Source organism: Lepisosteus platostomus, chromosome 16, assembly GCF_059453375.1.
Source record: "Lepisosteus platostomus isolate fLepPlt1 chromosome 16, fLepPlt1.hap1, whole genome shotgun sequence".
Classification (NCBI taxonomy): Eukaryota; Metazoa; Chordata; class Actinopteri; order Semionotiformes; family Lepisosteidae; genus Lepisosteus; species Lepisosteus platostomus.
Window position 1 is genome coordinate 20,861,169 of NC_142626.1, and position 25,402 is coordinate 20,886,570.

General features: G+C 36.7%; 1 protein-coding gene across 1 annotated transcript in view; it reads left to right on the plus strand.

The window, feature by feature from the left end:
• The window catches only part of LOC148647017 (hydroperoxide isomerase ALOXE3-like), a 58,731-nt gene that overhangs the window by 10,333 nt on the left and 22,996 nt on the right, over nt 1-25,402 (plus strand). Inside the window, exons 4-10 of the mRNA XM_088608816.1 lie at nt 6,454-6,576; nt 7,547-7,653; nt 9,489-9,661; nt 18,241-18,384; nt 18,701-18,901; nt 24,020-24,106; nt 25,119-25,288. Coding sequence (XP_088464942.1) covers nt 6,454-6,576; nt 7,547-7,653; nt 9,489-9,661; nt 18,241-18,384; nt 18,701-18,901; nt 24,020-24,106; nt 25,119-25,288 — 1,005 coding nt within the window. The remainder of the gene's footprint in view (nt 1-6,453; nt 6,577-7,546; nt 7,654-9,488; nt 9,662-18,240; nt 18,385-18,700; nt 18,902-24,019; nt 24,107-25,118; nt 25,289-25,402) is intronic.

Sequence of the window (25,402 nt, forward strand, 5' to 3'; positions counted from 1 at the left end):
TGCCTGGAGCGCTTATGGCAGCAATCGCGTCTGCATTTATAACTTAGTTTTTAAAATTAATCAAGCAATATGAAGCATCTCTTTTTACTTTTAAGTCCCTTAATTATCATTAAGCACAGCTTTCTCACCACTTAGACTACTTTTTGATACCATCCTTAGTCAAACCAGAAACATGTTGTTGTGTCTAATGACATTACAAGTGGAAAGATTACAGATTTTAATCATCTCTAATTTTGTTACGTTATACATTTTAGAAACGTTTCATCCATACAAACACCACAAAACTATTTTCGATTGTATTTCTGAATAGTATGCTACACTTAGTTCACTGTTTTAAATACATCTAATTAAGAAAGTTAGGTGTTAGCATAAACTATTAGCAATCAATAATATTAAATTTTGCACTGTAATAAGTTGTTGCACTTTCCCCCGCATCTTGTAAAAATATATTTTCATTGTTCAAATATACATTAAGTCTGACTATCATATAATAAGTTAAATACAAAACTAAAGAAAAAATAGGGTTACATATAATTCAAAATATTTTGCTAACAATGTTAACTGTTTATGAATAATAAAATGTATTAACTAAGGAGTAGGATGGCACAGTTGTTAGTATGTTTTTTGTTTTGTTTCTTTTTCATAAATACAACAGTAGTACCTGATGTCTCAGTGGCTTTCAAAATTAAATTATGCATGCAAACCTGTGAACTAGAAAGATAACTAAGATATCCATCCATTTATAATGGTGGCAAAGTGGTTAGCATTGCTATCTTGCAGCACTGGGGTCCTAGGTTCAATTCCTGCCATCCTGTGTGTGTGGGGTTTACATGTTCTCTCTGGGTTACATGGCTTTTCTCCATATGTGTGATATAACTCCCTCTCGCACTCCAAAACATACTGGTAAGTTAATTGGTTTATGGGAAAACTGGTGTGTGTGTGTTTGTGTCTGTCTGTCCTGTGATGGACTGGCGCTATGTCCAGGGTGTATTCTGCCTTGTGTCTGTTGCTTACTGGGATAGACTCCAAATCCTCTGTACTGGATAAAGAGATTAGAAATGGATGGAAGTAAAGGCACTGTGTGGATGGAACTATACACAGTGTTAGAAACCCACTATGAAATGGCAGCATCTCACTGAGAATAAAATATTTTATAGTGCTGGCTTAAGGAAACAGCCTTTCCACCTCTCTTGCACATCAGTATCCATACCTAGTTATTTAAACAAATTGCCTCTAATTATAAACATCTTAATATGCTGGCTCTGTGGATCCGCATCAGCTATGTTTGCCCATTCCTTCAATTCATGTGCATCCAACACACAGTTCAATGCCAGCAACTACACATAATCTAAAATACAATCCTTATTTCAGTATCTATGTAAACATATAGTCTGTTAACTTCATCATCTTCATCAAAAGTATGCCTAACCCCATTAGGAAGTGTTCTTGTTATCAGTGTATTCCTTAGCTTTCCCAAAATTATCTTCTTCTTACCAACATCTCTAGTCTTTTATCCTGCAATAACTCAGCCAACACTTAAATCCCCAAAAGCTGCTTGTGTTAATTTCTTTAAATCACAAATATCATGTGTAAATACTGGCCATTTAATACTCTGCATTGTGGAATAATAGTTTATTTTAAAGGGAACTAGACAAACTAAGAACTAGAGAAATCAAGAAAGGCTTTTTTTTCTAGAATTAATAAATGCACATCCTGTTCATTGGGGAAATTAAATCCACACTGAGCAATCTTCAATATGTTCAGAATATGACAGCAAGAATCCTATCAGGGATGCATTACACCTGTTTTCAAGTCCTTGCACTGGTTACCTATCGGATTTCGAGTCAACTTCAAAATCCTTATCCTCCTTATATACTGTCCTACAACTGTTATTATTGATCACCGAATTATTGTACTAGACATGACTTCATTCAGCCTTTCCTGAACGTCTATGACAGGCAGAGAGAGTGCTGTTTCTGGTGCGATCTTTTGCAGCTGACATTTCACTGTTTTAAACGAACAAGAAATTAGATTGCTCATAAATCACTTATTCTATATAAACACAGCGTAATTGCCCTCCGAAAATCCTCTTTTTCTTGTTCGTTTTAGAGACCTTGATCGAAACTGATTTTAGATGTCAGAAAGGATTTATTTTCTCTGTTTTTCCTACATTGCTTTGTCGAGATTTTAACTTTATATCTAACTTTATATCTAGGCTCAGATTTCAACTATAAATCGTACAGTAATTAATAGCAGTAAATACTGATGTTTTGCGCCCTCTTACCACAAAAATATATGTTTTGTAGTTGGGATTAACTTTATTTCGTACGCGTAGCTACTCCGATTCGGACACCGAACAGTTAAAGATGGCGGCAAATCAGACACCCAGAGAGGGGGGGGGGGCGTCTTCTCGCCTCCATAACTAAAATGCCAAATAGGAGTGGCTTAAGCGACATATACAGTCGTGTAACTGACAGTTTGAGGTAGCCTATCGTGTAAATTTCGCTTTGTTGCTGATAGGTTAAGCTTCCGAAACTCTGCCCCAAAGTCATGTGACTGATTTTTCGCCCTGTTTCTTTGGTTAAACGCAATGATCACAAGCACCACCATGGTAACTGGGATGTGTAGTTTTTAATTCTGTTTGAATTATAACTGTACGTACTGTCTTCATATTTGGCCAGGGCTTTAAAGAGAAGGCACGCCAAAAAATTTCGGTGCCGTCGTCTCCGCTTTAAAGGTACCCCCGTTCTGGAAGAATTTGACCTCGGAACGTTTGCCCAGCGTAGTTATAGTGGACATAAAAACAAGAGTTCGCTGGCATTATATCCTAGAAGACACAGACTGGCGCCAGACCGGTAAATGCCTGATGAACTAGGGATTGGACAGTTTCCAAGTGCTTGTACAATCAATGGAAATGTTCAAATAAATGTGCAAAAGAAATAAACAAAATAATCATTTATTTCTTTATCATATTGGCTAGCTAATGTCCTCTCTTTGCTAGTTAGTGGCTGTGTTTCTGCGTTGGGTACCAACGGGTGACTGTTCTCAGGCGGAAGATGTAAACAGCTTAATTTTCGTGTTAAATAATTTTTAAAAATTAAAATTCATTCTATACAGCAATCACATATTTGGGTACCGTTTCATAAAACTTTCATGCTTAAAATGTTTAGGGAGAAATGGAAGACTGGTGTGTATTTTTTCTTTAAACTATCAAGACCAGCCATACACAGTACAGTTTATGTACATACAGTAATGTTTATGTTCCTAAATTAATATCGTTTATGACCTTCAGATGCATTATGCTCCTCTTCTTTTTATGCTAAAATTTCCCTTTAGTGGTAAAATTCCATATAAATATTCAAAACTAAGCGGATTAAAATGTGCACAGTAAAGACATTAAATGATTAAATCTTTTCACTACCAACCAATGCACCACGAGTGCCCCTGTCGGTCATTTTGGCCAGCCAATCACTTACCGCGGTGCCCTGCGGGTAGGTTACTGTACCGCGGGTTTTTACCGCTCATTTTGAATGGCTGCATCTGTACCATCTCTGGGACATTTTGACAAACGTGAAAGTTCCTGAGGCTTTGGATTAAAAACAGCCAGTGTTTTGCTTTCTTATAAATGTTGTCTATGTTCTCAATGTAACTCAGCTTCAGATCAATAGGTGTTCCCAGATATTTAAAACTCTCCACAACCTCTACAGACTGACTATTAAGTACTATTGTCTGCAAAGATTTCCTCCATTGGTTTTAGCATTGAAAAGAAGCTCTTTAGTTTTGGTCACATTTATTTCCAATGCGCTGGATTGACACCAGTTTTCAAGGATACTGGTGTTTTTAAAGTAGGTTTGCTCACCCAGAGGTTTGTTCTTTAAACAGAGTCCCATGAGAACCATGTCATCTGCATATTTAATCAGACTGGCTGTGCTATTCTGAATCTGCATCTCATTAGTATATATTGAGAAAAGAAGAGGTGACAATACACAACCCTGGGGAGCACCTTTAAAACTAGTTCGTCTGAGAGTACACTATTCATGTGGACTCTCTGAGGTAGATCTGTAAGGAAATCTTTGATCCAACATATACATATTCCCATTCACATTCAAGTCACAAAGACGTTGTAAAAGACTATGAACTTGCATGGTGTTAAAAGCATGATTTAAATCAGGAGATTGATTTAGTCAGTTTTCCCCTGATGAACTCCTTGACTGCATTAGCAGTGTGTTTTTGGTCATTTTCTTGCTGCATGTTAAAGCGCTGACAAATGAGATGAGGCATTTTCTTGTACATGGGCAGACAAGATGTTTCGGTTCACCTCTGATATCATTCTGCTCTTACAATCATAAGTTACATCTTCAGTAAAGATGATTGATGATTGAGACAGCAAAGAATGCCCATGCATGTTCAAACCATGACTCTACCCACAGCATGTTTCACAGAAGTAGTATGATTTTGATCGTCTCCAGTCAATTCCCTTCTCTACACATTCACCCTACCATCACATTGGTAGAGCCTTATCTTTGTCTCATTTGTTCATAACACTTTGTCCAGAACTCTACTGCATTACCTCTGTACATTTTAGCAAACTGTAATCTGGACTTTCTATTTTTTTATGCTAATGGAGGTCTGCTCTGTAGCCTTTATAATTCTGCTGTTGATCTCTTCTGTGACCATTAGATTGTGATACTTCATTCTGCGCTATGGAGGTAGTTGGTAATTTCAGTGACAGATGTTTAGAATTTTTCTTCACTGCTCTGATTATTTTTCTATCATCAATTGCAGTTGTTTTCCTCAGCCGACTTGGTCATTATACCAGTGGTTTCTTTCTTTTTTAAGAAGTTCCATATTGTTGATTTCTCTATGCCCAGTCTCTGTGCTATGATTCTGATTAATTTTGTTTCTGCATCCAAATTGCTTGCTTTTCTTTCAGAGACAGCTCTCTGTTCTTTATGTTGGTTCAGGGTTTCTGGCTCCAAAGGCAGACACCAAGGCAAAGAGCAAAGGCTAAATCCAACACTCTTTTTATGTACAATCAGTGCGACAGAAAACTCCTGCCCAATTACCTGGCAACACATTGTCCCAGTACTAATGTTTGCCTGCAATGATGGGGTCAAACACAAAATGTGCTATTATTCCAAATCAGCACAATATATAAGCACAAGTATAACCAGAAATAAACAAATGACATTTGTACTTTTGCCTCATTGATTTTGTTTCCTTCTCACATCCAAATTATTTGAAAATACAGCACAAATTCCACTTTTGACTCTCTTTTGAATGTCCCAATATTTATGTAAGGCAGTGTATTACAGTTCTTGCATCATATGTCAGACTTTACTGTTGAAATATCTGTGAAACCAATGATAAATAAAACAAATGTGGCAGTGAGGCTGCTATGACATAAATGTCAGTTGCAAGAAACAAAATAAGAAATACTTTGGTCTAATTTGAAACCGATGTTGCACAAACAACATTGTCATTAAATACTGTGGGAGAACAGCTGTAAGCTAAAAAAAGGAAAGACACAGCCCATAAGAATTATTTGTCTTTAGTAACATACAGTGATCACTGACATATTATCCAATTGTACTGTACTTGCATAGTAATGAGCAAATATTTTTTGCTGTACCCAATCAATCAGTACAGCAAATAACAAGAAATGTTTTGCAAAATGTTTGCTTCTTCCTACATTTTGCTTGATGCTGGAACACAGTTTTTGTTATGTAAGATTTTAATGCAACACTGTAACCTGACATGTCTGGAGTTGACACACACAGTGACAAACAGACCGATGAGTGTCTGAATTTTAGATACATAAAGAACCAAGAAAATGTTGACACAAAACAGAAAAAAAAATCTGACATGAGATACCAAAGAAGAACACTACAATAAATCTGACTAATTCACACAAATGTAATAACTCAACAATTAGGAGACAAAGGGACAAAAAGACTAAATGGAATAAGTAAAAAAATAATAACATAAAAATGTATAGGGCTTAAGTCATTTAACCTTGAGCGATTGTCTAGCTCCATTATCCTGGGCTAAAGACTGTCCATCTTTGCTGCATGACAATGGCCATTTTGTCAGAATTTGTAAATCCAAATTCTGAAATTAGAAACTAATTTCAGAATTGTTGTGTTATCACCTGGATGTTAAATCCTGCAGCACAACAGGACACCATCGGTGTCATCTCACTTTCCAGTTGCTGCAGTTATTGATTCAACAGTCTCTTAACATCTTAATGAGCTTGAAGAATCAAATTCTACTATTTTCTTCTTAACAGGAGAAAATGAATGAATCTAATGTTTTCCTGTTTGTGTCAATCTCTGATGGATTTGAATAAAAAAATTTAAATATAAATGTGATAGCAAAAACAAGAGTAATTGCAGGCTGGTAATTGGAGTGTACCAGTCTTAACCACTTTTTAAAAAAATGTTTCTCACACAGATGGGCTGCTACAGAAGAAGAAATTCCAAGGCACGTGGATTATACGAAACCAGAGGATTTGCCTCCAGAGCTGCAATTTTCATACACCAAAGACATTGGATTTAAATTTACAGCTATCGAAGCGTAAGACCTAATCGACTTATTAAAAAATGAATACATTTTCTGTGTCACCTTCATAAAGGGCTTAACAGGTAGTTTATTGTGTGCAGAATTTTATATTTCCATATTGTCAGTCTAGGTTGGATTTAGTGATATTACAATATGAAAGAATGAGATGGTAGCTGGAAGACTTGCTGTACTTAATTATGTTTTATTCTTTTAGTATGGAAACATACAGTTATTCTGTAGCTTCTGGGTCTTGTCTATGCAACATTTCCAGGGCAATGTACAAAATTATCTGCTAATATTTTAAACTGACTAATTAGAGGAAGACAGTGATAGGAGTGATAATATAGAAACAAGACAGTAAAATCTTCTGGGGTTCTTATCATCTGCTGTCTGGACAAGGGAGTGGAGTCTATTTTGTGCACTGCTCCGGACACTGTGATTACAGTCACATAACTATTTGATAGATGATGAGGAGGAAAGATGGAAAGAAGGGTTTTTTACAGGAATAGGAAGGGCTGATGGACAATGCTGTGAAGGAAGTCAGGGAAGAGTCATTGTCTGTATTCTCCAACATATGAGACTACCACAATGTCTGCACTTCAAAAGTGAAAAATAAAATGTAGCTGGACGATTGTTGGAGATTTCTGGCAAATGTAATTCAGACAAGATCTTCCATTTTCTTTCTGTATCTACCACCCTCTCGTACTTCTACTATTTTAACATATTAATATTATTGTTCATCTAAGGTTTTCTAATCAACAATTATTATCAGTTAAATGATATTAAACATTTTCATTATTTCATAATCATTCTTGGTAATTCATTATGGATATAAATATAAATTAGTTTAAAATGTTTGGGGGGTTTAATAACTCATAAAGAGTGCATATTCTATATACACACTATTAACCCTGAAAATGCTCCTAAGGTCAATGCAAATCAGTTCAATGATTTAATTATAGTTTTCTCTCTTTTATTCTCCCAGTCTAACAGACCTTGGCCTGGGGGGTATTACCTGCGATAGGGATTCCTGGGACAGTATGCAGACTTATGAGAAATTCTTCAACCATTACAAACATACAGACATCTCAGGTATTGTCTGCCACGTCATTTTTAACTGTAAAGTCACTTTGAATAAAAGCATTTTACTAATAAAGTAATAATTCTAAAAACGAATCACATATCAACATTTGCAAACTGCAATGTAGGTATGTACAATAACAATATATGTATATATATATATCAGTATCTATTGTTAGGGACCTTTTGATGCATAGTTTTACTGTGCATCCACAATATTATTTTCGCTAGCACACCTAGATAAAACAAGAAATTACGACAGTTAGATAAAACTTTTATTGACTTGGAATGGCCAGAGTCACACCAGAGTCCTGACTGGGATTCAAATGCAGTAAATGGGAAACCTGCATTCTAGAGACAGTCAGTTTGGCTTTAGAAGAGGTATATCTTCTCTAACCAACCTGAAGAATTTAAGAACAATAAAAACCATAAGTAGTGGAAGTAGTGGAAATCCAAGGTAATTTTTATGCACATGGATAATGAATGTTTTTAAAAGCAGAATACAAGGGAAACAGATAAGAGGAGTTATCTCGAGCAAGATTGAGATCATTACGAAGGTGCAACAGGGATTAGATTTAAGACTCTAATATAAATTGCTTACACTTATATAGCGCTTTTCTGAACGCTCCACTCAAAGCGCTTTACTGATAATGGGAACCCTCCATCACCATCAATGTGCAGCCCCACCTAGATGATGCAACGGCAGCCACAGTGTGCCGGAACGCTCACCACACACCAGCTACAGTATTAGTGGGGAGGAGAACAAAGTAATTAAAGCCAATTCAGAGATGGGGATTATTAGGAGGCCATGATTAGTAAGGGCCAATGGGAAATTTGGCCAAGATGCCGGGGTTACACCACTTCTCTTTTCAAGAAATGCCGTGGGATTTTTAATGGCAACAGAGAGTCAGGACCTCGGTTTTATATCCCATCCGAAGGATGGTGCCTTTTTAAAACATAGTGCCCCCATCACTATACTGGGGCATTAGAACCCACGTAGACCACAGGGTGAGCGCCCCCTGCTGCCCTCACTAACACTTCTTCAAACAGCAACCTTAGTTTTTCCCAGGAGGTCTCCAATCCAGGTACTGACCAGGCTCACACCAGCTTAGCTTCAGTGTTGCTAGCTGTGAGTTGCAAGGTGATACAGCTGCTGACTACTGTGTTTCTCAATCAAAATCAACAATCTAGACTTTAGTATAGTGAGTAAAGATGTAAGATTCACAGATAATTAAAAATAATGGTTATAAATATTTGGACAATGCAGAATAAAAAAACAGTATAAAATGTATAAAAGGTTACATAGGAGAAAAGCTCCAGGGCAATACTGTGTAGAGTCATTACAATCTTAAACTAAACAATTCAGTGCAGAAATCAAAAAGGGAATGAGAATGGCAATTAAATATTAAAAGTTTAAAATTTAAATCAAGGAAAGTCATGTAAAAATTATACAGTGCACTAACTGAACTACATTTGCAATACTGTTTCCAGTTTTGGCAATTACACTGCTTGAACAATATTGCTGATTGAGAGGAAATGATCCAGAGTAAATCATGCCCTGCATCATGAAGAAAATGTGAATCACATACAGAATGTCTTCTTCATCTTTCATTTAAAGAATATATCTGTAGACATTTGATTTAACTGCATCTACTTTTGTAGCGATCATTAACTGTTTTTATAATTAAAGTGTAGTTTGATTTAAAGTATTATTTTAAACTCGGTGTCACTAATGGCATCATATCTGCACTTTTCTTTTTGAAAATGTGTCATAACATTTTTTTGTCGTTAGCACCAACCCATATTTTTTTCCATGTACTGTAAAAGCTTGTTTCTTATTAATCCAGAGAAAGTGCAACAATATTGGAAGGAAGACTGGTTTTTTGGATACCAGTATCTAAATGGCACCAACCCCATACTGATCAAACAGTGCAAACAGATCCCACCAAACTTCCCAGTTACCAATGACATGGTCTGTGAATTCATAGGAAAATGCAGCTCCCTTCAGGACGAAATGGAGGTGAGTATGACTTTTGCTTACTAAAAACATTATGTGGATTAATGTATTGACATAACTTAATGGCTAGATTCATTTTTGTATATTTTAGAATGACATTATAAAATAGTACTTTTGTACATAAGTACTTACATAAATAAGAATAAGCAATAGAATCTAAAAATAAACTCAAACTCCTTAAACAATATTTAAATGTGTTGTTATACTGATAGTACACATCAGAGTAAGAATATAATAATAATAATAATAATAATCATCATCATCATCATCATAATCATAATGATAAGAAGAATAATAATAAGAATAATAGCTTACACTTATATAGCGCTTTTCTGGACACTCCACTCAAAGCGCTTTACAGGTAATAGGGACTCCCCTCCACCACTACCAATGTGCAGCATCCTCCTGGATGATGCGACGGCAGCAATAGTGCGTCAGAACGCTCACCACACATCAGCTATCAGTGGGGAGGAGAGCAGAGTAGTGAAGCCAATTCATAGATGGGGATTATTAGGAGGCCATGATTGGTAAAGGCCAATGGGAAATTTGGCCAGGAACGCCGGGGCATGAAGAGTGGCGACCCACATCTTGTTCTTTATAACTAGAACAGTTTTGTAAGACAGTGAGTTATGTTGGTCATGGTCAAGGCTGCCAATAGCTGGGGGGTTACTTTGCATGTCTAGATAACATCTTTAAGTCTGCAAGATAAGACCAGCTGTGCCAATGATAATCCAAACAATGCTGGCATTTATTTTTCACAATGACCCAGTTACAATTTTGGAATTGTAACCAGGTTACCATGGTTGTGATTGTAAATTTGGGGAACAGGGGCAGATTTGGGGAGCAGGTTTGATAAATGATGAATGTTGTCAGGTGTGCCATAACAGGATAAGCATTTACAATTCCTAATGCTTTATTCCTGAATACCTGTCAATGGTTGTTTTATCCAGGAACTTCTCATAGCTGAGAAGAAGACACATAAGGGAGCCAGTTATTTATTCCATGAATATAACATCTTGAAAGTAGCAGGTATCTCAACCCAGAAAGAAATGTCCCTTACATCCATTTGATGAATCTGGAGACTTGTGTGTTTGTATAGGATTTCAGGTTTGATTATTCTTCATCCAGTGTTCCATCCAAAAATATATTGTATATGTTTGATGGCAGACCTTCATATAGTGTGTATGATACATGCTAAAAGTATTTATTTATACTTAGTTTATATTTATAACCATATCTATAGTTGCAAGGTGGTACTTGAATGTACAAGTGAAGTGCATCTTAAAGAATATAATGCTTAGGTGGAGCAAAACAGGTTACCAAAGACTGTTCTCTGGCATTTTCTCTATGGTACTCAGTGTTTGGGGGGGGTCACACCTGAAGAAGGCTCCACAGCCAAAACGTTGTGTTTCTTTTCTTCTCTTTTCAGCATGGAATAAACCTGTACTTTGCAAGCAAGATATAAACAGTACACATATTCATACAGTATATAAAGAATATACATATTCTTTAACTCACTGGCTTAATGCATGTTCTACAAGATGTTGGTGCTACGACAATATTTTCGCTAGCACACCTACAGTACATAAACATTCTAAATGCAATTAACGAACATTCTTTTCTGATGACTACTACAGATGCAGCCATTCAAAATGCGCGGGCGATACCACATTATTTTCCGGTACGCTGTACGCAGTCTACCGCAAGTTACCGGTAAATACCGCGAGTTACCGGTAAATACCGCTAGTTACCATAAATTCTCCTATAATACGACAAGCAAAATAATAGTATCTGGAATTTCCGCAAGGTGGAGCTAATAAAGCTCAACCTCTCATGTTTGAGCTGTGGCCATCAAGGTCTTTAACGAAGATATTACTAAAAGTATTAATAATGAATGACCTTGGACAAGCTGTAAGTGTAAACTCAAAGTATTGCCCTGGTCAACATTCTTTTTTTCATTGACCGTCTTTGTAAAAGTAACACCACAGCATTTCGCAATCACGCATTTTTTTCCAATCATGCAAAGTACAGTAATTTTTGAGAATCGATTCACCATGCCTTTCACATGCTCATAAAAGAGATTGATTTAGGAACATAAACATATTACCGTATGAAAACTGTACTGTATACAGTATGTATATGTATATTTAATGTCTTAACTGTGCCCGTTTAAGTATTGAATATTCATATCTAATTTTACCACTGAAGGGAAATCTTAGTAGCTGAACATAAAAAGAATAGGAGCATACTGCAACGCGTGTGAAGGCCATAAACGATATTAATTTTGGAACATAAACATACAGTATATGGCTGGTCTCTGTACTTTAAAGAAAACATACACGAAACATGGTTTCATTATGACCAGAATCGGTCTTGAGATATTTTTAACTTGATTTACAGTATTTGAGAGGTATGTCTTAACACCGATACTACGTAAATACTGCTCACGTATATGTTTCTAGGTTTATATTATGCATTTCATACGGTCAAATTACTTTTGAGCAACTGATAAGAAGCGCGAAACGGTATGCCCAGGGCGTTCTTGTTTTCGTTTTGTTTTAATGCAGTGCAGTGGATTGATTAGAGATATCAAGTACATACAAGTCATTTTTTAAATGTTGTAGTTCGTCTTGTAAAAATGTTACGAGTACATCATCTACACTCGCACCAAACAAATTTATATTTCTAAATATCACAACATGATCAAATTTAAGTCTTTTTAATAACAATGAATAGTCACCTATGCGTTACAAAATAAACATTTATATTGATTTGAATCGCGTTTTGATTTAAATCGTAAACGCGCGTTTAAATATATGTGTTTAAAGGCGATATACTGTATAAAAGCGCTGATTCCTATGGAGTGTGTTCCGCCGGGGATTCAAAAAATTTATTTTTTTTAATCGCGTATCTAAGGAAAATTGCAGTATAACTTTGTTCATGCACAAACAGTGGCATGTTACATTATAATTTGGGTGTCTCCTCTAGCCAGAAAGCTCTAAATTACATTTTGAGTGCGGTTTTTGACTTTTTATACACAGTGTGATTGCTCTCTGAAAATGCTTTTCCTTTATATTTAGGCTCAGATTTCAACTATAGATCGTATTATTATAAACTTTCTTGGAAAAATCTATTTTATGTAAACCGTGTTTGCTATTAATTCATTTAGGGCTATTATACGTTCATTGTCTTGCAATCGAGTCGAGTTGACATTGGAAGCTTGCCACTCCCGGACTGTTACACCAATGCATTAGCATGTTAAAGCAATTTCATTGAGGAGCCCAGCTACCAGTTAACACTGTACTTCCTACTTTGAAAATACCTGTGAAACCGGTTTAATTCGTCACAGCCAGCACTCCGGCAGAGAGGGGGTTGTACTCGTCAAGTAGAAGCAGGCGAGATTTCCAGCGAAAGACACCTCCCCCCCCCACCCCCCTCAAAAACCCAGTAAGCAGTAATGCTTTATGTTGAAAATTGAGGTGGATTTTGTTTATGATAAAGAGGATAAACTGGGATGGGAGGAGGGTTTGGTTTTGCATAAGGGGCGGGATTATGATAATTGGAGGAATTTGCGAGAGTATAATGGTTTGATATATTTGATTTTGTATTGTGGTCGTTATCTATGTTTTTGGTTGGTATTATGTTTATATGGTTGTTTTTGTTGGTCGGTTTTTATATCTCTGACCAAGGGAAACGTCTCATTTTTTCAAAGAAATGTTTGTTTGTTGATTGTTATCAAAAATGACTTAGAATCGATCATGTTGTGATATTTTGAAATATAAAAGTCAATTGATTGTCCAAAATATCGCTATTCTATTTCTTCGAAGAAATGTTTGTTAAAAGAAAAGTCCAGCACCAGCTAGATTTGAACCCACAACCTGTGAGTTAGTAGTCGGGCACGTAGACCAGTAGGCTACAAGGGAAGTCGCATGAAGAGGGAGGCGAAACAGCCCTACACAGCCCTGTCGCAGTACACGAATATAATCATATCGTTATTAAATTCTTTAGATACGCGATTCCATATTATATTCCCTTTTAATCAAATTCTAAAAGTATGCTTGTTGACTTCGGTGTGTTTTTTTACTTTAAAGTACCAAGACCAGCCATATACTGTATGTTTAAGTTCCAAAATTAATATCGTTTATGGCCTTCACACGCGTTGCAGTATGCTTCTATTCTTTTTATGCTCAGGCACTAAGATTTCCCTTCAGTGGTAAAATTCCATATAAATATTAAATACTACAACGGGCACAGTAAAGACCTTTACTGTAAATCTTTCTACGACAGACCAACGGACCACAAGTGCCCCTGTCAGTCAACCAATCACGTACCGCGGTACCCCGCGTCATCTTGCGTCACGATGCGCGACGCCGTAGCCAATTACCTCCGGTACGTGTCTGTACCGCTCACTTTGAATGGCTGCATCTGTACATGCTATTGAATGTACAGTGCTATGAAGCTAGAATAGGATATAGAATATAGAATTGAACTTTTGAAGCCCATTTAGGGTTAATTTAAAAAGACTCTCACAATTGAAAGCAAGTACTCAGAATGAGTTGGATACCATTTTATTTAAGTTGGATACCATTTTATTTAAGACTGGTTATGTTCCTTGATTTTTTTTTTGTTAGTAAATTATTGTTAAGGAAAACCAACGAGAAAATAATGCATAATAATGCAGATCAAACTCAATTCATATGAGGGATACTTTTACAGTTCTATTATTGACACAAATGATGTTTAACCAAGACCTTAAAATAGTTTCATTCAATGTTAAAGGAGTATGTAATCCTAGTAAGAAATAAGATTTTATATAAAATGAAAAGTGGGCTTTTTTTGTAAAAAAGGGGCTTGTTTTGTGTATCTGGGTGCTTTGGAATATGAGAAAATAAAGAGGATGTTTTTTTTTCAAAAATATATTTATCATATTAATCTGGTCATTTAAGGGGAATGGCTATACTGATATCTTAGAATGTACCATTTGAATTGCTTACAGAAATTAAAGATTAGGAGGGGAGATATGTATTAGTGTCAGGAAAAACAGAAGGTGAATTAAGAGATAAGATCAGTTTATTGGCCGTACACAATTTCTTGTATTAGGAATTTGTCTTTTTCACATACCCCAACTTGGTCTCCATGCAACACACAGACAGAAAGAGAAGCTTGGGGTCAGAGCGCAGGGTCAGCCATTTACACAGCACCAATAGAGTAGTTGGGGTTAAGGGCCTTGCTCAGGGACGCAACAGAGTAGAATTCCTCTACCAGCCACAGAATACGAACCAGCAACCTTCCTGCCACAGGAACAGATCCTAAGCCACAGAGCCACCGCACTGCCCCAAACATTACTAACATTGCTTAACATACTCTCCCTGGTAGTGATTTTGGTTTTTATTAAAAAAAGGTATTTGACTTCATGGCTGATGCACAAGGGATATTGATATGTGGAGGTGATTGGAATATGCGTCTGCCCAGAGTGGAATCCCAGGCTTGACTCATCAAATGTTGAATATCTACTCAGAGGGTTAAATCACTGTAAAACAAGATTAATTTTCTGATGGATAACATGAGAATACTAGATCTTTGGAGAGATTTCTATCACAGAGGGAGCTATTACAATCACTTTTCTTTTCCTCATTCACTATACTCATACAATTGAATCAGTAAAATTGAATGTGATACCACAATTACTCTTCTTATTACAAGATTTCCCTGTAGAAACCTCTCCAAAAAATTTTAGGAATGGGACAAAATGGTTTATATGGAAGATGAGGAAACCTAGAATAAGAATCAAAATACTGCACCTTTCAAAAGATAAAGGGGGAATGACTTTACTAAATTCATAAAAATAATAGAAAGAATATTCTGAATTTTTAATTAAACCCTTGATTAAATCCTGTAATCCAAATTATTTTTAGGTGGAAAGACATTGAATCATCCCTTATAAATAACTTCCTGAATTCAGACATTATTAGGTAATATAAATTTAGATAAACCTGTTGAAGAAAATACTTATAAACTCAAACTAAAGAATGGAAGTCAGTTATAAAAGAGCGTCACTTCAGTGATGCAGTAAAGGTACATAAATGATGCATCTACTATACTGAGTTTATACAAAACAGGTTGGATAGCATATTCATTGGTGCTTTTCCAAACAATCTGTTTTTAGTAACATATAAAACAGACTTTTGTCTCAGCACTCAGATCAGGATCTGGCAATAATTCGAGGGAAATCAAGTTCACATATTTATTTGTACTAGTCTTTTATAGCTGAATGTAGACTTCCAAAACCATTTTCATATATTTCTTAAAAAACCTAATCCTTTTTGTGTATAGTAACATTTATAATGTATATTATTGCATGCTGTAATTTAAGGTTAATTTAAGGTTACAGTGTCATTTCCAATTTTTCACCTACTCTGCTGTGACTACCGTTTGACCTGTTCTATAGGAGGATTAGATTTTCTCCACTATTGTTAATTTCTGATGTTATTTTACTTATGTTTTTACACAATATTATTTTTACATGTGCTTATAATATAGTAGTATATTATGTGTGTTACGTCCCAGTGTGTGGTTCATGTGTTTTTTTGTTGCTATGTTCCACACTTCCTGTCCTTGATTGTTCTCCCTCCCCCATTGGTCTATCTTTACACCATTGTTTCCGTATGAAATCATCTTCAATCAACTCTCGACCAATCAGAACTCAGCTTATTCAGTATTTAATTTGGAGGTTTTCAGAACAAAGGGGCCATTCACTTGACTTTGGTTCTGCTTGGTTCAGCTTTGGTTTTGCTTTGCTTATCATTTTGCTTCAGCTTCACTTCTCCGTTTTCGTTCGTTTCACTTCGTGTGTGTGTTTTCGTATAGCTTCAGCTTTGTTGGTTTGTGTTCATCTCCTTGTATTTGTGTTTGTTTGTGTTATCCTGTATTTCGCCATTACCTTGTCCTAACGTGTTGTATCAATCTCTGTACTCTTTTGTACCCTATTCCTTGTGTCTACTCTCATTTTCGTAGTTCACTTGTGTATTTGTGTGAACTATTGTGTATAGGGTTAGTTTAAGTTGTCGGGCACATTGTACACATGTAGTTGATCTTTGTATTAGAAACACTAGGTGAGGACAGGTGAGTGCCTTTTGTGTTGTATGGTTTTGGGTAGTTAGTGAAGGTTAGCTAGGGCATTTGATGATGCCGAAGACTGTGTGTTTCAGGTTTTGATTTTAGTTAGATCAGCTTTCCCTCACTTTATTAGCCAGCTCCATTTTGTTTATTTTCTTTTCTTTGGCACCTCTCTAGTTCCTTTTCCTGTGTTTTATTGTGTCCTATTTATGTAAAAGTCACTTATTCACTTTTTTACTTTATACATCACTTTTGCACCAAACTTGTTGTCACACTTTCTAAGTACCTCACCAGAAACCCACCTGCATCCAAATCCATCCTAAATGTTACACCCCTTTACCCCTAATACATTAACGTATTAATCTGTTATATTTACTGTTTTCTTCTTTTTCAATCTTATCCTATAGCAAATTTATAACAAAATTACTGTATTTTCATACAGCCTTGTGTTTATCAAAAGTGTCTGAATGCATTTTCCATTATTGACTCGTATCCTCCTTTCTTTCGAGTACAGGCTTAATATTTTTCACCTTCCACTAAAGACATCTTAGTCAGTTCTTAGTTTTAATTCATATCTTCACTAGGTCTGCGAGATAGTAGTATTTTATCAATGACAAAATTGTCTACTTCCTACCATCTCTTGGAGATCATAATCAAGATGGGAACTATTATCAAATGAGTGTATCCTGTACAGGAAGCAACAGTTACAGAACTGTTCAGAGATGGTTTGAATTTAGATTTATTTTGTTATGAAAAAGGTCATTTTCCAGAGAACATCCTACAAGACACATACAATGCCCAGTGGTGCTCTGAATCCAAGTGGCTTTGCAGTTCTATTGTGTGAGTACAGTTCAAGTCTCCCTCGGTAATTACCATGAATGCTTTTTTTAGAAGTGACCACTGCATAAACATTGCAGCTATACAAATTTCCACACATGGCATAATCAATTTTATTTCTTATAAGGCAATCCCCACCTTTTTGAGTTATTCTTGAGATGCTGCCACTCAGGCCAGGTCAGGAATATACACAAATACAGGTTGGTAGGATTTTCATAGCTTTTCTATGAACCTAATGACCTAAAAACAAATACCTGACCCTCCAGTTTCACCTATCAACAATTGTCCCAATACTTCTACTTAAAATAAAAACAGAACATCTGGATAAAATCTACACACAACAGTGGGTAAAACATGATAACTCTACAGAAAATGATCCATGAGATCAGAATTGAAACCAGGACCCTAGAGATCAATTCTGAAATAACAGCAATCAGTCTAGCACTATGTGAATCAAAGTCTATAAAAACATTAAAAAATGTATCAGAAACCCTTTTTTCTTGAAGAGCTCAAATGAGCAATTTGTCATGAAATTCAAAGCATTTATGAATTTGTCAAGTATTGTGGATCCTCATTTAAGTTTGCAAAGGCAAAGGATGAGCTAATTTATTTTAATTTTGTTTCTACAGAAGGGCAATATATATCTGGTGGACTATGAACTACTGGATGACATTGAAACCAACACCATCAATAACCAAAAGCAATACCTGACTTCTCCACTCTGCCTGCTGTATTTGAATAGTGAAGAAAACCTGATGCCCATTGCTATTCAGGTGCCACACTTCATGCAATTACTAACTTATCACCTAATCAAATATATTTCAAACCCTAATCAATAAACCAACAATAATTTGGAGCAATAAGAATAGGTTGTCTGAAGTTAATGAACCATTTTTTTTATAGTTCCAGTGTTGTGTCTGGGCTTTGCAATGAACCAATAACATGTTTAATTAAATATAAAACTAAGTGAGGAATTATTTTGAGTGTGTATGTCCACCATTTTCTAAATGTTCTAAACAGGAAGTGCATAAAATGAGTCCTACTGGTCCTACTGTATCCTCATCAAAGCATTATCATTTCTTGTTATAGCTCAACCAAAAGGCAGGACCGGAAAACCCCATTTTCCTGCCCAGCGATTCTGTCAGCTGGCTCTTGGCGAAGACCTATGTGCGCAGCGCTGACTTAAACTATTTCCAGTTGGTTACTCACTTACTGCGAACCCACCTGTTGGCAGAGGTTTTCTGTGTTGCCACACTCAGGCAGTTACCCTCAGTGCACCCTTTGTACAAGGTATTTCTACAAGCAGAGATATCCAGCATATTTAACATTGTGTATTTTAGTATTTGTATTTTTGGCTTACTCCTACGTTCCGGTCGTCTAGAAATGTTTCTAGCCATTTTTAGTAAATTTCTTGGCAGTTGAGTTTCCAAATACAATACAACATATTCCTTTTATACAGTATATGTGATGTTAAAATAATTTAAAATGTATATTATACATAAAAATATTATTTTTAAAATATTTGATTTATAAACATTACATTTACATTAAGCAAATTATTTTTCCCAGTGTTTAGCAAATGGTATTGAATCTCTATTAGAGTTATAATTTGTAGAAAAAATATAAATGCAGCTGTGAAAGGATGAACACAGAATGACCATCCAACACTTTATTCAATCTTTTTAGTTCAGTTTTGTAACTGCACAAATTATTACTACCATGAGCAGTACACATTGGCTAATAAAAGTTGGCTAATAATAAAACTTCAATAAAAAAATATCAGTACCAGGTCTGGTACCATCACTTTGATAATGATGTCCTGGCTCTGACCACAATTCTTTTTCCTCTTGATCAGTTCTGATCCAGCTCCTCCCCACTATACTGGTAGTAAAACACCATTTAAGCAGACAAGGTCACAGCTGTATCTTGGTGGCTTAATTACTGCAACTGCGGCCTCTCCAGACAGGTGTGATGCTGTTGGCTTGTTACAGCATCTCACATTTCTTGATGGGGTACAGATGTGATTAGATATAAAATATCAGGGTTAGAGTTCAATTTAGTTATTAAATTTGTGCACTGGACCCCAAACACTAATGTAGTGGATATAAAACAATTTTTATTTCAGGTCAAATAAGTATTTACATATAGCTTAATAATGCATGACTAATGTTCATACAATTTACACCTTATCTTTGTAGCTTAAATAATTGAAATTTAAAATATTAAGCACAATAAACTATTTTTAGAACAGTATTTGGATATAAATATCACTTAAAATAATGATGAATTTAGCTCTAGACCTTCTTCAACAGTGGAAAATGGGTCTGGATTGGACTGATTCTACAGTTTCACCACCATATATATATATATTTCAGTTGTCACAGAATTTTGAGACAAATGCTGAAATGGGTCACTCACAATTAAAATTTAAGAATCACAGTTCATTTACTGTTTATGTGGTGCCTCCTTGAGAATCATCTTCAGCTATGCATTTAACTCTTTGCTTAGCTGGAAATAAATAGCACACAAACATAAAATATGCCCTGATGTAGATCTTCAAATTATGGTTACGTTATGTTGCTTTTTAAGTGGAACAACTCTATGAAGAATAACAATAAACTAATTCCGATTATTCGATGGTCTTTGGCATCTCCCTACGAAACTATTTGTGTTTTTGTAGTTTTGTATGGTGATGCTAAAGACAAATTTCCCTGTTGTGGGTAAACAATAAAGTTATAAATCTTATCTAAAAACAGTCTCTCCTGCTTAGTGGATGGTTTTTTAGAATAGTGAGATACTGTAGAAACATCTAGATTTAGAGAGGTAGATTTAACTCAAAGTTGTATTTTTTTTTTGTTTAGAAGGCAAGCTTTTCTCTCTTTTTGGCCTGTTAATTATAGGATATATAGGATTTTAATATTAGGTCGTAATTTTTTATAGATTAACAGAAGTTCCCTCCATTTTTATTTCATTTTTATAAACATTTTTTTTAGTTGTCAGGAAGTAGGCTTCCAAGACACCTTTTTTTTAAATAGAGTAACTTGTATGTTGTGTTGTGTTGGTCTTTATTGTAAAAATTGAAAATAATGTAAACATGACTACACATTTGTTTACTTCAGCGTGCCAAATTTATTACTCTTCTCACCAAAGCTGTGCCAGAGAAAAGAGATCTCAGGTACCTCTAGTTACATGGCTCATGTATATTAATGGCATAATCACTACAATTTGGTGGTTTTGATTATTTAATTTACATATTCATTATTCCACTTGACCTTTTCCTGGTAGTTCTCTACTTTCACAATCAGCTTGAAGTAAGAGACAAGATTTTAAAAGGGTTAATAACTTAAGTCAGTTCTGCCTGAATATAAGACTTCTAAGCAACAGGGGTTTATGGCAGGAAAGGGGGTTAACTGATAAGGATTCCAGATGCGAGCAAGGGACCCCCGGGGGCATAATCTTAAACTGACCATTTGGCCAGGGCCTCTTAACTTTCTAAATACCATGACCCCCCCTTACCATAACATCGAATGACGTCTGAAGCAGCAAGCAAGGACTATATAACCTAAAAGTTTGTACCGGCACATCAAACAATACTTCGGTTTTGTTGTTTCTTGCGGGAAACAAGACTTCGGCTTTATTGTTCCTTGCATGCAATAAACTCATCTGTTTTACTTCATCTCGGGATCAAGAACCTTATTCCTTCTGTTTGGCGTAGTCGGCGGATACTCCAGAAGGCGCAGAACTTCCCATCGGCAGGAGAGACGGTCAGCTCTCACATTACTAAGAGGTAAGGACTCCTCTTTTTAAAAAAAAGTCCCGACTCTCTCTGACCGATTGGGAAGTCTCTGCTCCCTACGAGAATCGCCCGAGATGACGGAGTAAACGTGAGTTCCTGAATTCCTCTGGCCCGGGGAAGACACCGGTGTATGTAATGGGTGGTTTGCTGTAGGCCCAGAATTTGGTCTGGCAGGCGGTCCGCGGTATTGTGTACAGGTGTTCAAAGCTGGTGTATGCCTTAATTGCGCGTGGAGTTTTTGAACGGGTTTTGGACCTTTACCGCGAAGTTCAGGACTGGTGTGGGCCTTAATTGCGCCCGGAGTTCTGAAGTTCAGGACAGGTTTGGGCCTTAATTGCGCCTGGAGTTCTGAGGCTCAGGATCGGTGTGGGCCTTAATTGTGCCCGGGGTTCTAGAGCAAGTGGTGCATTAAATGCACGTAGTTCAGGACTGGTGTGGGCCTTAATTGCGCCCGGGGTCCTGAGATTAGCTACGCCTTGATCGTGCACGGATTGGCGTGGCGTGGTTTTTTGTTTTAAAGGAAACAGAAGTAGAAGATATATATATATATGTTTTTGGTGTTTTCCTTGTTTGTGGATACATATGCACACGCACGACACTAACATAAACACACCTCATAATAAAAGAGCAAAGCATTAAGTAGTAGGATTTAAAGGACGTTGAGACCCGAGAATCGCCCTGATTGAGCTCAGTGTGTAAGTCCACCCCGGGGCAAAAGCAGCGATGCTGGCATTCTGGGGATGGTGAATTACTGATCAGGAAAGGGGGTTTTCGAGGTCTCGTTCCTTACCTGTGAACAGTGCGGTGTAAGTCCTCTCTAAAGTCTCTGAGAGGCATTTAGATCTGGAGGTAACAGACGCCCTTGGCTGAATGAGTGCAGGAATGCACAGGTTTTTCAAGTGAAAGCATCCCCTTACTGTATGAGCTGTTACCTCACACACGACAAAAGTAAAAGAGACCGAACATGTGTGCTAACTGATGGTTTGAGAAAGTGGTGGAAGGGTCCGTTTATATATCGGAAAAGTGTAAGTTGACGGAAAAGAAGGAGAAAAATATGGGAAAAGCTGAGTTTGTCAGAGGGAGTCTGGGGCGAAGACGCCTGTAAAGAAAGCATATGCGTATAGATTGGCAAAAGCACAAGCATGTAGCTCCCACCCTGGTGCACGGCCGGCACCAGTGGTGGCAGATACATGGAAAAAAAAAAAGAAATTGGGATGTGACTTCTTAAAAGTGTGTTTACGGGGAAAACAAAAACCCGGGAGAAAAGATACTTTACTCACTACGAAAGAGTATGAACAAAAGCGAAAAGAGGCAGTGCAGGAGAATCAGAAACTAAAAGAAGAATTAGTTCCTGGTCGCACTGCACTAGTTAATGTGTTATATCCTGCTCTCCCATAGGGGAACAGACAGCCAGGAAATGAAAATAATTGGGATCAATTCCCACAGTTACCATATGGAGACGGGGGGTCCGAGTGGGATGACACCTGGTACGAGTGTAATAGAGACGGAACAGGGACTCTCTTCTTAAAGGGAGGGCGCCCGCAGATCTGTACGACTGGATACCTGGCGAGTGGGTGTAGGTGAAGAAGAGATACCCTGCCAGACGTTGCAATCCTGCTGGGAGGGACCATATCAAGTGCCACTAACTACTGATTGTGCCATCTGAGTGACAGGATGAGATCGCTGGATCCGCGCATCGCACTTTCACCAACCCACTGCACCAGAGACTGAGTGAACAGAAAAAAGGATGTTGTTACCGTTTCTGTGTCTGATGCTTCCTAAGACCAACAGTGTGCTTGAGGAGCATTACTGGGGATATGGTATCAATACATTCCGGGTGTTGGCATATCTATTCAGCCAAAAAATTATAATCGGAGTTGGGTCAATATTGCTGTTCCAAGATCCTGACGATAGATCTCCACATGGCTGAGGTCTGTGTTTGGGTCCTGGGGTAGGACTCTATGTATTTGTAGGATTAGGATTGTTTTATGTGTATAATTGTAACTATCACTTGTACAAAAACATCAATAACATCTTGTTGTAACCGTGGAACGCACAATGTCATGGTAATGCATGCCTGTACATCTAAAAAGGAAAGATCTGCCCTGACATTGTATGTATAAAAATAGGCAGTCCTGACGTATGCCATATTTTATAAGGGGGGAATGAAGTAAGAGACAAGATGTTAAAAGTGTTAATAACTTAAGTCAGTTCTGCCTGAAAATTAGACTTCTAAGCAACAGGGGTTTATGGCAGGGAAGGGGGTTAACTGATAAGGATTCCAAATGCGAGCAAGGAACCCCCTGGGGGCATAATCTTAAACTGACCATTTGGCCAGGGCCTCTTAACTGGCCAAATACCATGACCCCCCCCCCCCTTACCATAACATCGAATGACGTCTGAAGCAGCAAGCAAGGACTATATAACCTAAAAGTTTGTACCGGCACATCGAACAATACTTCGGTTTTGTTGTTTCTTGCGGGAAACAAGACTTCGGCTTTATTGTTCCTTGCATGCAATAAACTCATCTGTTTTACTTCATCTCGGGATCAAGAATCTTATTCCTTCTGTTACAACAAGCTGTTGGTAACAATATCTTTTTCAATCTATAGGTCCTGATTCCTCATATGCGATACACTCTTCACATCAATATTTTGGCAAGGGAACAATTGGTGTCCAAAGATGGAATTTTTGTCCAGGTCTGTCTATTCAAGATTACCATTGCATCTGCACTGCATTTTTTAACAATTACCTGTAGCAATTAAAACATTTAGGTAGACATTTCAGAGGTGAAATCCATGACACAGATGTTTGAGAATAACTTAGCATAAGTTAAAGACAATATCAAAATTATTTTAGCTGACAATTAGATGGCTAACCAGGTCTGAATACTCTCTAAGGTCAAAACCCTATCTCCAAAATGTTAATTTTTTGTATTTCATTTTACTGTTTGTTGTCATCATGATTATTATCTTTACACTGGAATGGCTTCTATACATGAAACCTACTATTTCAATCCAACCTACTATATCAGTAATGAAAAATGTTTCTTTGGTTCTCTAACCTTTTCAAATTTCAGAAATTTTATTGGTTCCTTATTTGTTAAGCACCAGTTCAGAGGAGATGAACAGACTATATCAATATGTATGATGAGATGCTTATTGCAGAGAAAATAATTTGATTTGGTAGGAATAAATAGTATAATCTAAATTACAGATGTAAACTTTGCAAGGGCATTTATATAAACGATAGATCTCAAAGTTATTACATTTTGCACAACAATAGGCTTGTGTACCATTGCAAAATAGATCTTTGTAATGCAAGGTTACAGGCTGGATTCCTACCCTTTCAAGATCTTATTGGTATATGGATTAGCCAATAGGTTACAGATACTGGGTCCATGTCAGTGAGGGACACCTGCCTGTGTTGAGTCTGCATTTTATTTATTCGTATTATATCACTAAATAATTATTGTTCTTCTATAGTAATATTCACCTGAAAAATGAAATGTCCTAGAAAATGTTTTTTTGAAGACTTCCAAATATGAAATGAATAACAATATGCTATACTATCATCAGTTGAAGGTTGTCTTCGGATATTTTTGTATAGAGGAAAACATCAAAATACATCTATTGAATTCAATCTAATGAATTCTTCAATTTAAGGAAACAAGGAGTCAAACTAATAGCCCTTATCTTCATTCTGAACTAGAACTCAAGCATTGGACTAAAGGGGATCTTTGAAGTGTTGAAGAAAGGCTTGTCCTCCCTGACTTACACCTCCCTCTGTCTGCCGGAGGACATTGAAGCTCGTGGGGTAAAAAAAATACCCAATTACCACTACCGTGATGATGGTAATAAACTGTGGAATGTGATTAACAGGTGGGATTGCCAGGCATCTTCATAACAGAAATGTGGAAAGACACAATCACAGTCTTAATTAATTTAAACTAGGCAGAAGTAGTGATCATGTTCAAACTGCCTCTCAGAAGCTAA